This window comes from Manihot esculenta, chromosome 4 (genome assembly GCF_001659605.2).
Source record: "Manihot esculenta cultivar AM560-2 chromosome 4, M.esculenta_v8, whole genome shotgun sequence".
Lineage (NCBI taxonomy): Eukaryota > Viridiplantae > Streptophyta > Magnoliopsida > Malpighiales > Euphorbiaceae > Manihot > Manihot esculenta.
The window spans coordinates 34,580,495-34,596,790 of record NC_035164.2 but is presented as its reverse complement, the minus strand read 5'-3'; the positions used below and the strand labels follow the sequence as shown (position 1 = coordinate 34,596,790).

The 16,296-nt window shown below is 27.5% G+C and overlaps 3 protein-coding genes across 3 annotated transcripts; 1 reads left to right on the top strand and 2 right to left on the bottom strand.

The window, feature by feature from the left end:
• Nucleotides 1-4,902: 4,902 nt before the first annotated feature.
• Nucleotides 4,903-7,523, bottom strand: LOC122721193 (40S ribosomal protein SA-like). The gene is made up of 5 exons (XM_021754671.2): nucleotides 7,255-7,523; nucleotides 6,235-6,497; nucleotides 5,921-6,118; nucleotides 5,508-5,721; nucleotides 4,903-5,281 (listed from the first exon to the last, which is right to left on the bottom strand). The coding sequence occupies exons 1-5, from the start codon at nucleotides 7,400-7,402 to the stop codon at nucleotides 5,157-5,159; spliced, it is 948 nt and encodes a 315-aa protein (XP_021610363.1). The 5' UTR covers nucleotides 7,403-7,523; the 3' UTR covers nucleotides 4,903-5,156.
• A 4,045-nt stretch (nucleotides 7,524-11,568) lies between these two features.
• On the top strand, nucleotides 11,569-12,414 carry LOC110613984 (auxin-responsive protein SAUR78). The gene has a single exon (XM_021755427.2). The coding sequence runs from the start codon at nucleotides 11,647-11,649 to the stop codon at nucleotides 12,022-12,024; it is 378 nt and encodes a 125-aa protein (XP_021611119.1). The 5' UTR covers nucleotides 11,569-11,646; the 3' UTR covers nucleotides 12,025-12,414.
• Nucleotides 12,415-15,516: 3,102 nt separating this feature from the next.
• Nucleotides 15,517-16,175, bottom strand: LOC110613168 (auxin-responsive protein SAUR71). The gene has a single exon (XM_021754171.2). The coding sequence runs from the start codon at nucleotides 16,053-16,055 to the stop codon at nucleotides 15,747-15,749; it is 309 nt and encodes a 102-aa protein (XP_021609863.1). The 5' UTR covers nucleotides 16,056-16,175; the 3' UTR covers nucleotides 15,517-15,746.
• Nucleotides 16,176-16,296: the final 121 nt, after the last annotated feature.

Sequence of the window (16,296 nt, the reverse complement as noted above, 5' to 3'; positions counted from 1 at the left end):
AAACGGGTTGAATACCTGCCAAAATTAAAATATCAGAATCCGATTCTCATTTATATCAGAAATATTCAAATTTAATTAAAAATTAATTTAAATTATTTAAATTTAATTATTATTATTATTATTCAAATAAATTTAAATTCATTTAATTTTATATATTTTAATTAATAATTTATATAAAAAATACTTTTTATTAATAATTTTTATTTAAAAAATTCAATATTTCTAAAAAATATTTAAATTTTTATTTTTTAAATGAAAATAAATAAAAAATTATAAATATTATTATAAAATATATTTTTTATATCAAATTAATTATTTATATAAATAAATTTAAATAATAAATATTCTATACATCAAATTTAAATTCAATCCAATTATTTTTTTAAATCTCAATCCGCCCTAAATTTCATATAACTATTTAAACAAGTAACTCGCACTATTAGATTTTAGGTGGATGGAATATTCGAAAATATCTATTTTAAACTTTATCAAATTTTAAATATAAAAAATATAAATATATTTTATATGGAAGGTATAAATTATATATATAATTAATAAATAATTAAAATTTTAATTAACATGTAAGGTAAAATTTTATTTTAATTTTAAATTATATATATAGATTATATTAAATGAGTGTATATATTTGAGTGTATAAAAAAATTTGAAATTCTTTATATATTGTAATATATTTTATTATATTTTAATGATTTATTAATTATTAATTAAACAAATATCTACATTTTGTATATGTAATTAGTTTTGAAAACAATTGACAACTTAAAAATAATTAGGTCTGTTTTCCATTATTTTTGTTATTATCAAGTTTTTTTTTAATTCAATTTGAATTAAAAATAAAATTTAAAAAATGTTTTTAAATAAATTTAGATGTTTTAAAATAAATTTTAATATTCATATCTGAAAGTAAATCGTTAATTAAATTATTTATTTCAAAATTTTATTTTAATTTAATAAATAATTTCATTCAAAACTTTTAGTTTGATGAATTGCAAGGAGTTTTAGAAAGTAAAAGAAGAAATTCGAAGGTTTCCAAAAACTTTTATATTTTGACTGCAATTTTCATACTGTCTTATTTCAAAATTATTAAAAACTTTAACCTCAATTTCATTTCTATCTTTTTATCAAAAGTGATTTCTTTCCTTTTATTTTTTATTTGAGTAGATTCAATTTCCTTTTTTTTTTAAATTAAATTTAAGCAAAATTAAATATTTTAAACTAATATCTTAAAACAGTAATTTAGAAAATAAGTAAACTCTATTAGATGGAACTATAATTTTATTTGCACAATTCTATAAAACGGATATTAACTTTATAGAATTGTTATAATTCCTTTTAAATATAAAATATTTATTAAATAAAATTTAATTATTATATTAATAAATATTATTATTTTATTAATAATGAGATATCAGATAGTTGAGAATAGAAAGTCTAAATAATAAAAAATAATAATTATAATATTTGAAATAGATAAAAAATTAAGTTTAATTAATATGTAAAATATTTTATGTTTAAATTATTTTTTTTATTCGACCTCTTTCTTGAAGTGAGTGTGATCTCAACAATTTTTTTGGGCTTGGGCGGGCCATTAGGCTCGGGAAACACTGCACAAATTGACCCGTCAGAAATATGTGCACAAATGGTTTTCCAGGGACGTGCAGCGGGTCAAGTTAGATGAGCTCTCTTTGCAGCCTATAAGGCAAACTAAGCAACGATGATGTATCTGACTATCTAAATTAAATATTATTAAAATTCTTTTTGAGCTGAAACATAATATTCTGTTTTTTTTAATCATCGTTTGATTTGATCAAAATTAAAATTGATTCGAGTTGGGAGACTATGCAATCCGATTTATTAATATTAACGTGATGGACATTGTGTGTGATCGTTATAGTTCGTGAGGTATGGACTTCATTTGATAATTATTCGTCTGCTATGCTTCAATTTTTATTTATTAATATCAACGTCAATAATTTTGTATTTGTGAATGTATTTTTTATTATAAATTTAATTTGATTCGACACAATTTGTATAGTTATTTTTTATTTATTTAATTTTTATTTTTATTTTTTTATATACTTTAATCTTATTTTGGATGGCGCTTGATTTATTTGTATACCACTGCATCTTGCAAAAATGCGATGGATATACATTGGTTAAAAAAAATGTCCCCATCATTTTAACAATTTATTAATTATTCATTAAACGTATACACTACAATGTCGGTAAGGAATTTTTCAAAAGTATCCTGTTTATTTTTTCCTTTGAGGTATAGTGCCATGCATATGTAAAACTGTTCTTGCCAACAATCAAAATAGACATCCAATACTCTGGTTTCCTTTCTTATTAGTTGAAATGCCAATATCCGTCAGTGTTACAGAAAGCAATGGTTGGAATATTTTCAAGAAAAGATTTCTTAAAGATTGCAAGTTATCTATAATCATAGTTAAAATTTGGTGTGAAGGGTTATATAAGAAACAAAAGAATCGTAAAAATGGCTTGAGGTCATGAATAAGGCAATATTCACCTAGTGAGCAGTTATTGGATTAGTGATGATCAAGAGACGTGGCTAACTGAAAAATGTTCTTTGAATGTAAGGCCTTGCAGACCATACAATAATGTCTTGTGGGTTCTCAATGGCCACAGTAACCTTGGCAACCAGTTGATTTTTTTCCATATCTTTCCAAGGTTGATGTTATAAATTCATGTGGATAAACATCAAGTAGTTCATATCATCATTCATAACATATTTTTAAACAATAGGACTCAAATGAAGAGGCAAATCGATAGCAAACAATAGTAGGATTTAGAACTTTGGCACGCCAAATTATAATAAATATAACCAGTTCTTCTATAAAGATCTCTGAAATGATAAAAAACAACTTGTATATCTACATATACCAGTTCTTTTATTACACAAACAGACATATATACAGTTAAAAATATGTGAATGAGAGATATGAGAGTATATACCACCATTGTGGCCTTGAAAACGTAATATTCCATCTCGAAATCACAATTCTCAATGCTAAGAGAATTTTAGCAGCCAACATCTGTATATCCAACTCCTAAAATAAAGCGTGTGTATGTGTTATTGTTTTGGTGGTCGCTATAGCTGCACAGTGCAATAGCTTTAGAGCAACAGAGAGAGTGAGAGGAAGAGGATGACAATGAGTTAGGATTCCGGTTTCTTTGTTATACTAAAAAGGAATAAGGCTTTTCATGGGCTAGTTTTGATATCTCTTTTGGTTAAAACCCAAATCAGGTTATCACTACTTCAATCCTCTTACTAAAAAAATAATTTTAATATTTAAATTATTGAAAATTCATTAAAATTTGATTTTAAATAGTTTTCATTCATTTATTTTAAATTTATTAAAATTATTTTAAATTTACATTTACTTGAAATTTAATAATCATTATTATTCAGGTTTATTATAATAGAAATTTTATATAAAAGAAATATTAATAGTTTATACTTTAAAATTTTAATAATATTATAAAGAATAATTAAACAAATTTTAAAAATAATGGTAAATTTAAATAACCGAGACTAGAAAATGAAAAGCAAACTTAACTAGTTATAATTCGCTAATGACTACGATCGTTATTTGTTACCAACCATTTTTAATACAAGTTTGATACCATTTAAAATAGAAGATTTACGTTACAGTTAATCAGAATGTTAAATTAAAACCACAATTAAAATATATTTTAAAAAAAATTAAATAATACTAAATAATTCATAATAATTTTAAACACTCCGAATGTTTTTTTTTTCATACTTTAAAATTTTTTTGTAATTCAATTCTATAACTTAAATAAATCATTTTGAACATGAGAAATAAATAAAAAAAATTGTATCACTATATCAAGATAAATGGCAAAAATTTTAAAATTCAATCCTCTACAACTAAATTATTACCCAAAATAATGTCAAAATAAAAGAAAAAAAAAAGTCCATTTCCCAATTTGACGAACTACTAATAATTCTAAACATCCACTAAAACACGGGATTGAGCTTTCTCTTGCTTCACTACTCCCGGCCAGTTGGGGCAGCAGGGGCTACTGCAGCAGTGGTGGGGCTACCACGTCCCATTCACCATTCATAGGAGAATCCACCTAAGTTTTAATAGTAAAAAAAACGGTGTTTAGGAAAAATAGGAGGGAAAACCACATGCAAGAAATATCTCTACAAAACTATAGCATACAAAAATATGTTGCATTATTTTTACTTGAAAATAATAATACGAATCAAGCAATTTTTTCAAAATAATTTTAGTATGGCAAAATAGTTCTTAAACAAAACAAGATCAAATGAAAATGAAGGAAGCCAAATAGTTTTTGAATAACTTTCTACACTGCTCCGGATAAAAATTGACAGCAGGAACAGCAGAAATAGGTGGTGAAGCTACTTCAGCAGTGCACTGGCCATCAGTAATTTGTGCGCCCCAAATTAGATTATCATTCCTTCTATCCTCCTATTTAAAAAAAATAATTATTACAATTTTATAATTTAAATTATTCAATAAACTTCATTTTAAATCATTTTACATTTATTTGAAATTTAATTATCATTATTTACACTTTAAATAATATTATAAATATTGAATATATTTATTTAAAATATAATAGTAAATTTAAATAACAGAAGCTGGAAAATGAGTAGCAATAATTTAACTAATCATAATTAGTTATACACAGTAGTGCAGAGCATCTTCAAAACCTTTAAATCTCAAATTCACGTTGCAGTCAAGAGTGTCAAATTAAAGTCGCAACCAAAATATATTTAAAGCAAAAAAAATTGCTAAGTAATTCATAATAATTTAAAGACCAAAATGGTTTTTTCATCTACCTTAAAATTTCGAGGCAATTCAAATATTGAGCTTTAGCAAAAGCTTCTTGAATATAAAAGATAAGAAAAAAAATTTTGCATCACTACATCGAGTTCAATGTCAAAAATTTTAAAATTCAAATGTCTAGAACTAAGCTATTGCCAACAATGATGTGATAAAATAAAACAAAACAAGTCCAATTTTGCAATTTGGTGTTGGCAATCCCTCGAACAACCACAAATAATTCTGAACATCCATAAAACACAGCATAAAACACAGCATTGAGCTTCTCTTGCTACACTACTCCCAGCCAGTTGGGGCAGTAGGAGCAGCAGAGGCAGCAGGAGCAGCAGAGGCAGCAGGAGCTACTGCACCAGCAAATTGCGGAGGTGGGGCTGCAGCGTCCCATTCATTAGAGAATCCACCTAAAGTTGATAATCAAAGTAATGATGTTAGGAAAAATAGGGGGGAAATGGCCACTACTGTGCAAGAAATGCATCTACAAAACCGTTAACATATTTTTGCTTCAAAATAGTAAAATATGAATATAAAAAATTTTTTCAAAAACCAATTAGTATGGCAAAATAGTTCTTAAAGCACAACATGATCAAATGAAAATGAAGGAAGCTCAATAGTGTTTGAATAACTTACTACTCTGCTCCGGATAAAAGTTGGCAGCAGGAACAGCAGAAATAGGTGGTGGAGCTGCTTCAGCAGTCCACTGGCCTTCAGTAATTTGTGCGCCCCAATCAGGAGCAGAAAGCCCAAAATCAGTAGAAGGGAGTGCATAATCGGCAACTGGTACTGCTTCCTCCTCTTCCTGTTCCTTGGTTTCCTCAGGCTCCCTATAGAAGAATAAGTCCACCTGTACAAGGAAAACAAATAAATGATAATGTAATAAACCTTAGAACTAAAAAGCCGTTGCGACATATGCAACCATTTTAGCAAAAACTCCTTCACAAAATATGCATATTAATTATGCATAAGTAAATACTAGCAATCAAGAGAGCAACAATTGATGGAGCCATTAAACACAAAACAGATATTTGATAATATGTATGTACCATAACATCCCACTTGTGCCCTTGAGGAATAGTGCCTCGCATCTGCAGAACCATTCTTGCCAACAGCCAAAATAGACAACCAATACTGTGCTTCCCTTTGTTATTTGCAGGAATGCCAATATCCACATACCGCATAGGAGAATCGGTGTCACAAAAAGCAATGGTTGGAATATTTCCAAGAGAAGATTCCTTAATAGGCTGCAAGTTGTATATGATAATAGGAAAAATTTAATGTCCATAGTTGGGAAAGAAAATCAGTAGACTTAAAAATGATATGCATACTAAGCTTAACCTCATCAATGAGGCAGGATTACCTGGTGGTCTGTCCTTGGATCAGTGAGGATCAAAAGACGGGGCTCACTGAAAGATGTTTGGAGCTGGTTAGTGAATGTACCAGGAGTGTGCCTTCCAGCAATAGCATGGGCACCTGTATATTGGGCAAACTTGAGGACAGCTCTTTGACCATAAGGCCTTGCAGACTGGACAATGATGTCCTGTGGGTTCTCAATGCCCACAATAACCCTAGCAGCCAGTTGAAGTTTTTCCCATGTCTTCCCAAGATTGATGATATAAATTCCTGAGGGATAAACACCAAGTAATTGAATTCAACTAACATCCAAAACATCTTGCCAATATATTTAAACTTTAGAACTCGTGTAAGAAGGCCAATGGCAAACAATTCTGGGATTTAAAGATATGGCACGCAAAATCATAATGTACACATTCCATTCATATACAAGCATCTCTAAATGAACAAAAACAACTAATATATGGGTGCTACATATAGATAAATGCATATTAAGTATTCCAAATAAAAGCAAAATTTCCACATATATCAACTTAACTTGGTAATCACTGCTTAACTAAATCAAACTCATTTGTAAGTAATTCAAATAACCCAATTATGAATACAACTAGTAGCTTTTTCTTTCAGATCCTGTCAGCATAGTAGGAAAACTGAAAGCAAGGCTCACAAATATCTATCAAATGCTTTTAAGTCATGTAACCAACAAATTCACATCATCCAAAGTTAAAACACAATGCTCAACATTTAGATAAAAATTGTAGCCTAAGGTTACTGAACAGAGACATAATAGTTTCCAAATAACCCTCAGAGCACAGATCTGACATCTCCTAATTAAGCTAATCCGATGTCAATGGCACCCTCCCAACCATCCCAAAAATAAATAATTAATTAACAAACCACAAACCTGAATTACAGAAAACGAGAACAGGGTGCATTTGCTATAACATCCAAACACGAACATTTGGGCAGGAAAAATCCATAAATACAGGCATGTACATGCATACCAAGGGAAGAACAGAATATATACCATCATTGCGGCGCTTGAAGACGTAACGTTCCATCTGGAAGTCACAGTTCTTAGTGCCGAGGTGAACTTCAGCAGCCAACATCATCTGTATATCCAGCTCCTTCTGGGACAGAGCCCGTGTTGGTGCCGCTGCTGTGCCCGTGGCCATGCCTGCGCTGCGCAAGAGCTAGAGGGAGACGTAGGGGGTGAAAGGAAAATCCACGAGTTAGGGTTTTCTTTAAATTAGTGTAGGGTTTTTAAGTGCCCGTGAAATAATGGGCCGGTTGTGAGCTCCGTTTTTTGGTAGGATGTAATCAGGCTGAATACCTACCAAAATTAAAATATCAGAATCTGATTCTCATTTATATTAAGAATATTTAAATTCTTTTTAAATCTGATTAAAAATTAATTTAAATTTTAATTTTTTAAATAAAAATATATAAAAAAATTATAAATATTATTATAAAATATATTTTTTATATTAAATTAATTATTTATATAAATAAATTTAAATAATAAATATTTTACACATAAAATTTAAATTCAATTTAAATACGTGATTAATATTATTATTTTAAATTTTAATCCACCTTAAATTTCATCGTGACTATTTAAATTCGTACTATTACAATTTACTTTAATCTGATGAATATTCTAGTTAATTTTTATCAAATTTTAAATATAAAAATATAAAATATATTTTATATCGGAAGTGGAAATTAATTTATACATATAATTAATAAATAATTAAAATTTTCATTAATATGTAAGATAAAATTTTATTTTAATTTTAAATTATATATAAAAATTATATTAAATGAGTGTATATATTTGAGTGTACACAAAAATTTGAAATTCTAGTTTTTTTTTTATTTTGAACTGAAAATTAAAAATTATGAAAGTAAAATTTGAAATTTTTCAGATTTTCTGAAACGTACGTACGAAAAGGATAAATTTATTAGTGCAGTTTGAAATTCTTTATATATTATAATATATTTTATTATATTTTAATGATTTATTAATTATTGATTAAATAAATCTCTACATTTTGTATATGTAATTAGTTTTAAAAACAATTGACAACTTAAAAATAATTAGGTCTGTTTTCCATTATTTTTGTTACTATCAAGTTTTTTTTTAATTTGATTTGGATTAAAAATAAAATTTAAAAGATGTTTTTAAATAAATTTAGATGTTTTAAAATAAATTTTAATATTCATATCTGAAAGTGAATCGTTAATTAAATTATTTATTTTAAAACTTTATTTCAATTTAATAAATAATTTCATTCAAAACTTTTAGTTTGATGAATTGCAAGGAATTTTAGAAAGTAAAAGAAGAAATCTGAAGGTTTCCAAAAACTTTTGTATTTTGACCGCAATTTTTATACTGTCTTATTTCAAAATTATTAAAAACTTTAACCTCAATTTCATTTCAACCTTTTTATCAAAAGTGATTTCTTTCCTTTTATTTTTTATTTGAGTAGATTCAATTTCCTTTTCTTTTAAATTAAATTTAAGTAAAATTAAATATTTTCAACTAGTATCTTAAAACAGTAATTTAGAAAATAAGTGTACTCTATTAGATGGAACTATAATTTTATTTGCACAATTCTATAAAACGGATATTAACTTTATAGAATTGTTATAATTCCTTTTAAAGATAAAATATTTATTAAATAAAATTTAATTATTATATTAATAAATATTATTATTTTATTAATAATGAGATATCAGATAGTTGAGAATAGAAAGTCTAAATAATAAAAAATAATAATTATAATATTTGAAATAGATAAAAAATTAAGTTTAATTAATATTTAAAATATTTTATGTTTAAATTATTTTTTTTATTCGACCTCTTTCTTGAAGTGACTGTGATCTCAACAATTTTTTTGGGCTGGGGCGGGCCATTAGGCGCGGGAAACACTGCACAATATTGACCCGTCAGAAATATGTGCACAAATGGTTTTCCAGGGACGTGCAGCGAGTCAAGTTAGATGGGCTCCCTCTGCAGCCCATAAGGCAAATTAAGCAATGATGATTGATCTATCTAAATTAAATATTATTAAAATTCTTTTTGAATTGAAGCATAATATTCTGTTTTTTTTAATCATCATTAAATTTGATCAAACTTAAAATTGATTCGATTTGGGAGACTATACAATTCGATTTCAATTTTTTAAACCTGAAATTAGAACTCTCTATTCAAAATCAACTTATATTGACTCTTGTATTGAGTCTAAGTTACATTTCTTGTAGAGTCAAATTAATGGTGTTGGTTTTGTAAAATCTTGTATTTATTGCATCTAATATAGTAATGAAATCTAATAATCTGATTAAGCATGAGAATGGCTATGATTAGTTAGATAATGAAATCACATGACCACACTCTCATCTTACTTCCTTTAAAGCACATGTCTCGAAGCCTAACCAAATCCTACTCCACAAGGCTTGGTGCATGCATGTGCTTAATTATGAGATACAACACCATCATTTGAGCATCAGAGCATGCTATATATGTTTTTTACGTATTTTTAGAACAATAATTTCTCTTTTTATCATTAATTCTATTAATTAAGACTACCGCATAATCCATGACACGTATTATTTCACATCATTCTTAGATTTCAATAAGAAAAAATTTGACCTCTCTTCAACCTTCTCTCTATTTGTTTCTGTAATAATCTTATAATCTTTATCTTTTTATTTACAGACCAACTTACTTGAACATCCAGCAACGGTAAACTATTCTTTAATTCATTGAAGTCCAATCATTCTTGTTGAAATTTTATAAAACCAATAAAAAATAGGTACAAACCTAATTGTAATTATATTAATTATTAGAATAATAATTTTATTTTAAACTTCATCATTGGCTTAGTTAACGCATGCCAGATGGTGAGAAGTGAAACAATTATTTGAATTCAATAGTTTTTTTTTGTACAGTTGATAGAATTAATTAATTAAAAATATTGCATGTACAGATAAGTATATTTAAGAATCCAAAAGAGAAATTTGTTTGGTAATAGAAAACATAGAATATGAGGACAAAATATATCAGTACTAATTGTAACGCACAAAGAAATTTAAAAAAAAAAAAAAAATGCCCACCTTCTTGTTGTTGCTAGCTTAGCCTTGTTTGCTGTAATGTTTTGAAACTGAAACGGCTCCCGGTTGGTGTTTCAGATGGGGCCACTGCCTAATCATGCAACAAATCATCTATTTTTCTTACCTAATTACCCTTCTGCATTTGATTTAATTTTAATTAAATTTGAACTTAATACCTCACCGTTATGCTTCCAATTTCAACACCCATTAAACTAAAGTTTTTTTTTTTTTTTTTTTTTTTTTTTTAAATCATCAAGAAAAATAAAGATGTATTTGTAGGTTGTAGCATCAAAGGACAATCATGCAGATGATTTTGAAGTACTGGCTAGCTAGGTGAGATTTATTCACATGGCTGAATCAGCTTGTATGACTCATTAAAAATGATTGATATCTAATTCATATGGTCATTTTTACGGATTTATAAATATATAGGTTATTTATAAAAATTAGATTATTTGAATCCAATTTATATTAATAATAATTTTTAAATTTATTCAAATTCAATTAGAAATCAATAGTAGGTTATTTGAATTTATTTTAAAATTAATTATTATTATCCAAATAAAATTTAAATTTATTTAATTTCATTTATTTTAATTAATAATTTATGTAAAAAATATTTTTATTAATAGTTTTCATTAAAAAAGTTTAATATTTTAAAAATATTTAAATTTTAATTTTTAAATGAAAATATATAAAAAATTTTTATAAATATTATTGTAAAACCTATTTTTTATATTAAATTAATTATTTATATAAATAAATTTAGATAATAAGTATTTACGTATAAAAATCAATTTTTCAAATTCGGTTCGATTAGATTATTTATTCAAAAATATCTCAAGCCATTGCCATTCATAGCTACTTATATTACATTTCATGCACCAAAAGAAATTACAGAAAAAAAATACCTAATCAAATATAATTTAATAAGATATTAATTCTAAAGAATTATGTATGAATATTTTATATGGATTTTTTCTTTAATTAGAAATTGATTTAAAGGAAAAAGAATAATAATGGATAGATGGGTCTATATGGAATTAGACATTGAAAAGAGAAAAGATCCAAAGCACCCACCAAAGCCAAAGGCCAAACAAAGTAGCAACTGGTTTTGCACCTTAAGATGTCTCTCTCTTAGCTGGTATATATCAAACAGTGGGCCATGCACGAACATCACTCTCTCTCTCCTCCGTTCTCTTATATAGGAACCTTTCTTCTTCATTCCTTCCAAGTTCCAACCAATTTCCTCCAAACAAACAATCCTTTTCTTTCTCTCCAAAACCCTATAATATCTCAAAATATGGCAAAGACTAGCAAGCTCACGAAGCTCAAATCAGCTATAAAGAGATGGCCATCTTTTACCAAGTTAGCTCGCACACACAGCTCCATTGCAGCAGCTAGCAATGATCATTGCTCCGATAATATTATTATTGCAGAGGAAGTTTTCCAAGCTGTTTATGTAGGGAAGTCTCGGCGACCATATTTTCTTAGCTCTGACACCATTTGCCATCCTCTTTTCCAAGAGCTGATAGAGAGGTCTGGTGGATTCGATGATGGTGGAGAAATAGTGGTTTCTTGTGAGGTGGTGTTGTTTGAGCACTTGTTGTGGATGCTTCAAAGCAATGGCTCTCAGTTGGGGTCCATGGAGGAGCTTGCTGAGTTCTACTACACTCGCTAATTATTAATAATGATGAAGATGAAGAATAGACGAGAAAATTAAGGAAAAATAAGCAATATGTGAGTACTAATTACTTGTATGGCGAGGATTAACCCCATTATATTGAATGAATGATAGATGCTTTTAGTTTTTTTATTTTTCCATGTTTTTTCCTCCTCTTCTTTTTTTCTGAATTAGCTATTAGGATTATCAACTCCTAAGTGGAAATATTGATAAGTGCAAGAGTTTTCCTTTATTGGATTTTGTTGGTTTCTTCTAGGTTGTAGAGTTAATAAATTACAGCTTTAGTGCCAACATGTTACAGGTTGGCTTTGAATACGAATTCAATTATGGTCGTCCTTTAAAGTTCAGATACAAGCTACTTTCAATAAAGAAGTTAGTTATGTTAAATTTGCTATTTATTAACTATTTTTACCACCAAAAATAAAATCATTACAAAAATTATAAAGTTTCAAATTCAAATTTTGAATTTACCAAATATCCATTCCTACCTACACTTCACGTAAAATTATTCACTATAAATTTGAATTATACTATTGTACATAATAGTCTTTATTATTGCATCAAACACTTATTAATTTTTTTAATTTAAATTTTAGGACAAGTGTATGCCAGTAATTGTAACAATGGTTAACTATTTTAATAATAAATAATTAATTAAATAATAATTAATTAAATATTATTAAAATACTAAACACTATTTTAAAAATTATTGTAAAACGTAGTCTAAAGAATGCAGAACCTTTCAACTAGCTACTTCCATTTCTACCCCATCTTTATAGAGTTTTGATGTGGGGTTTATAACCATACTAATAACAATTATAATTTAATTGTTAATTTTTAACTCTTTAATTGATGGGAACATTTAATTGTCAACCATGGTATTAAACAAACTCTTAATTAAAAAAATTACTAATTTAAATATCATTTAAAAGAACAAACCCAATATCTATTAATTGATTTTCTTATATTTTTTATGAAAAAAAATTTGAAGAAAAATCCATTACAACATGACAATGATATTCCTCATTGGTCCCCCCTCATTTAATTTGGTTTTATTGTAAAACCAAAAAAAAAAAAAAAAAAGAAAAAAAAAAAAACAGAAAATCTTCTCTAGATTCATTCAATTATTTTCAGTTCTATTATATGTTATAATGGGAAACTTACTTTTGTCTTGAAGACATGACGACTCCTTACTTGCCTTCACTGAATACAATTCATCACTGCTGCAGCAATCACAGCTGTAGCTAGCAAATTCTTCCACTACTTCAAATACTTTCTTCTTTTTTTTCAGTTATTTGCATTTTTTTCCATTAACTTAACAATTTTTTATAAAAAAATATTTATTGATAATAAAAATTGCAAAAAAAAAAAAAAAAACTTAGCAAAATCAATTGTAAATAAATCTCAATAAAAATATTGTTGGTATACACCGCATATGCTAAGAGATAAAACCTAAAGTGAAAACACAAAGTATGAAAATCTCAGCTGAAATGCCATTAAGTTAATTGTTAATTAAATTAGTTCCACCAACAAACCAGTTTGGTATCTATAAGATTTGTAATTATATGCACCAGGCAAAGTGGACAAGCTCATTAAAAAAAAATAAAATAAATGGTAAGGGTTAACTACTAACTGGGTGAGTAATTAATTAATTTGTTGAGTAAAGCTTAGACTTAATTATATTACTAAATACCTCACAAAAAGAGTTAGGGAAATACATAATTAAATTCCAAATGATTGGGTAGTTAGAGATGCTTCTTTAGCATACAAGCATTGACACACATTATTATAAGCTTTGAAGATGCTTTCATATGTGGTTGGTGATTTTTATATATATATATTTTTTAAAAAAATCATATTATTTGGCTTGCAGACAAAGACTAACCAAAAAGACTTGTTAAAGACACAAAAAGAAAAGGGGTGGGGAAAGAAAAATGGAAAAAGGAAAAAAAAAATAGCAAGTGAATAATATAAAATGAATTGCCTCCTAAGCGGATGGACAAGGTGAGATTTTTTTTTTTTTCTTTTTTTGGGTTAAAACCATAAAAAGCCAAATTGGTGGAAATCAATTGCTAACAACTGGGAGATGCTTGTCTCCAGCTTTCTGATGCCAGGCAGTGGCTGCCTTCATTTTGCATGCCCAATTGTGGTTCTTCCATACTCTTATATCATGATTTTCAATTATTAATACTACAATAATTTTATGTCAATTTGCACGTCATCCACACGAGCTATATATAAACCATTTTATTTTTTTTTTAATCAAAATTTATTAATATATTAATAAATAGTGGATCCAATATATATATATTTCCTAGTTGTGAAATGATTAAGATGAATACAAAGCTCAATAGAGATGGGGTATGTTATGTCTCAGTTGGTGAAGAGGGTATCAGTAATAGAAATCAAGGGCTCTCTAAGTCGTTATCCTATTGTAACTATGGGCCTTTGCCCACAGGTTCACTTGTCTGCCTCCTCTAGTTGACAACCAAAACAATACAAATTTGTCAAGGCTTTGAGAATTTGGGCAGCAATTTATTCTAACTATGGTCTTTACACAAGGTGCGCATTCACTTTGAAAATTGAAATTTAAATATTTATAAAAATTGAATTAAATTAAAATTAGAGAAGAAATTGATTTGAATTAAAATTCTGATTGAAATTTTTAATGGATTTTATATGTGTTTAAAATTTATTTAAAATATTTTAATTTTAGTTAGAGTTTAATATTTATATATTATTAAAATATATAATATTATTAATTAATTTATTTTATTTTATTTTAAATTTTTTAAAATTAAACTAAATCGAAATAATTGAATTTCAAATCAAATTAAAATTAACATAAAATAAAATCAAAATTTTAAATTAATTTAATTGAATTGATTATTTCAGTTTTAACCATATATTACTGTACCCATGTTTTACTAATACTCTTGAACTTAATCGCTACACTTCAATGTGTATCGAGTTTAGGTGGTTGATTTATTCTTTTTTTGGGTTCTAAAGCTCATAATTTTAGCTTTAGGTCTTGGGCTTTTTAATTGTTGTAGACTTGAGTTTTTGCATCTATTTAGTGAGTGCTAACTCCAAATTCCTGTTTCAACCGGCACTGGTCTGAATCTCTTCGGCGACGTGTGCAATATTATATTTTCCTTGGTGTGGATGGCTTTCGGCATGAAAGGTTCAGTCTTTTACCTTGCTTGTACGAGTGGAGCTCTTCATGGTGACTTGTATGAGGCGATTTTGAAAGAGTGAGGCTATCGGTTGTAGCAAAGCTAGATTTCAGTTTTACCGATTCCTTTTGGAGTTTTATTTTCTACTGGGCTTGGATTGACTTGGTTTTATAGCAGAGTTTATTCATTTGGGCCTTATTTTAGGACTTCATTTTAATGAAAATTGCTTTGATGATAAAACAAAAATACAAAAAAGAAATAAAGAAAGTTAGCTGATAGCTAGTGATCAACCAGCTGATAGCTCCTAATATATTTTTTTTATAAGCAAGTTTTTTTATTAATTTCAACCAGCTGATAGCTCCTCTTGCAAATTACCTTCAACACATGTTTCCTGTATTTTGAATTGCCAATGATGGTATTCACAAACCATAGATCATTAACATTTATCTACATCAATCAAACAAAGGAGAAATTAATCATATACATTCAATGATTATTTACAATGGGAAAAAGCAGAACATCATGTTATATTTCAAAGATTATTTACAATGGGTTAACGCGAATAATCCTTAGCTTGGCCTTTCTGATGATCCATTCTTCAAAATCCTTTGCCTCATATTGAATTCTCAGAACACCTTCATTGCAGAAACCATATTCTTCAGCTGATTTACAGAGAAGCTCCAAGAATTCTGCATCACCAAGAGCTTTTCTATGAACAATAAATCTCCTAGTATCATCATTAACTCCTACACAAATTGGGACATAGCCTCTAGGAGCCAATGGAGGAGCTCCTAGTCTCTTAACCCCTCTAGCTCCAATCAATTTCCCTAGCTTACTGGCTTTCACTCCCATTATCTACCTAAAAACTCTTTTGGGTTCTGCTTTAATTGCATAACCATCAAATGGGTATTGTATATATATCACGAATTCTTGTTTGATTAGAGATGTTTTTCCAATTTAGGTGATAGTGACGTATATTAACAGAAATTTCAACTATATAATTATATAGCTAAATTTGTCTTGAATATGGACTACTCGCCGTGTCGAGAAGGCTGATTAATTCCAAAAATATAATTTAGTTTATGATATAATG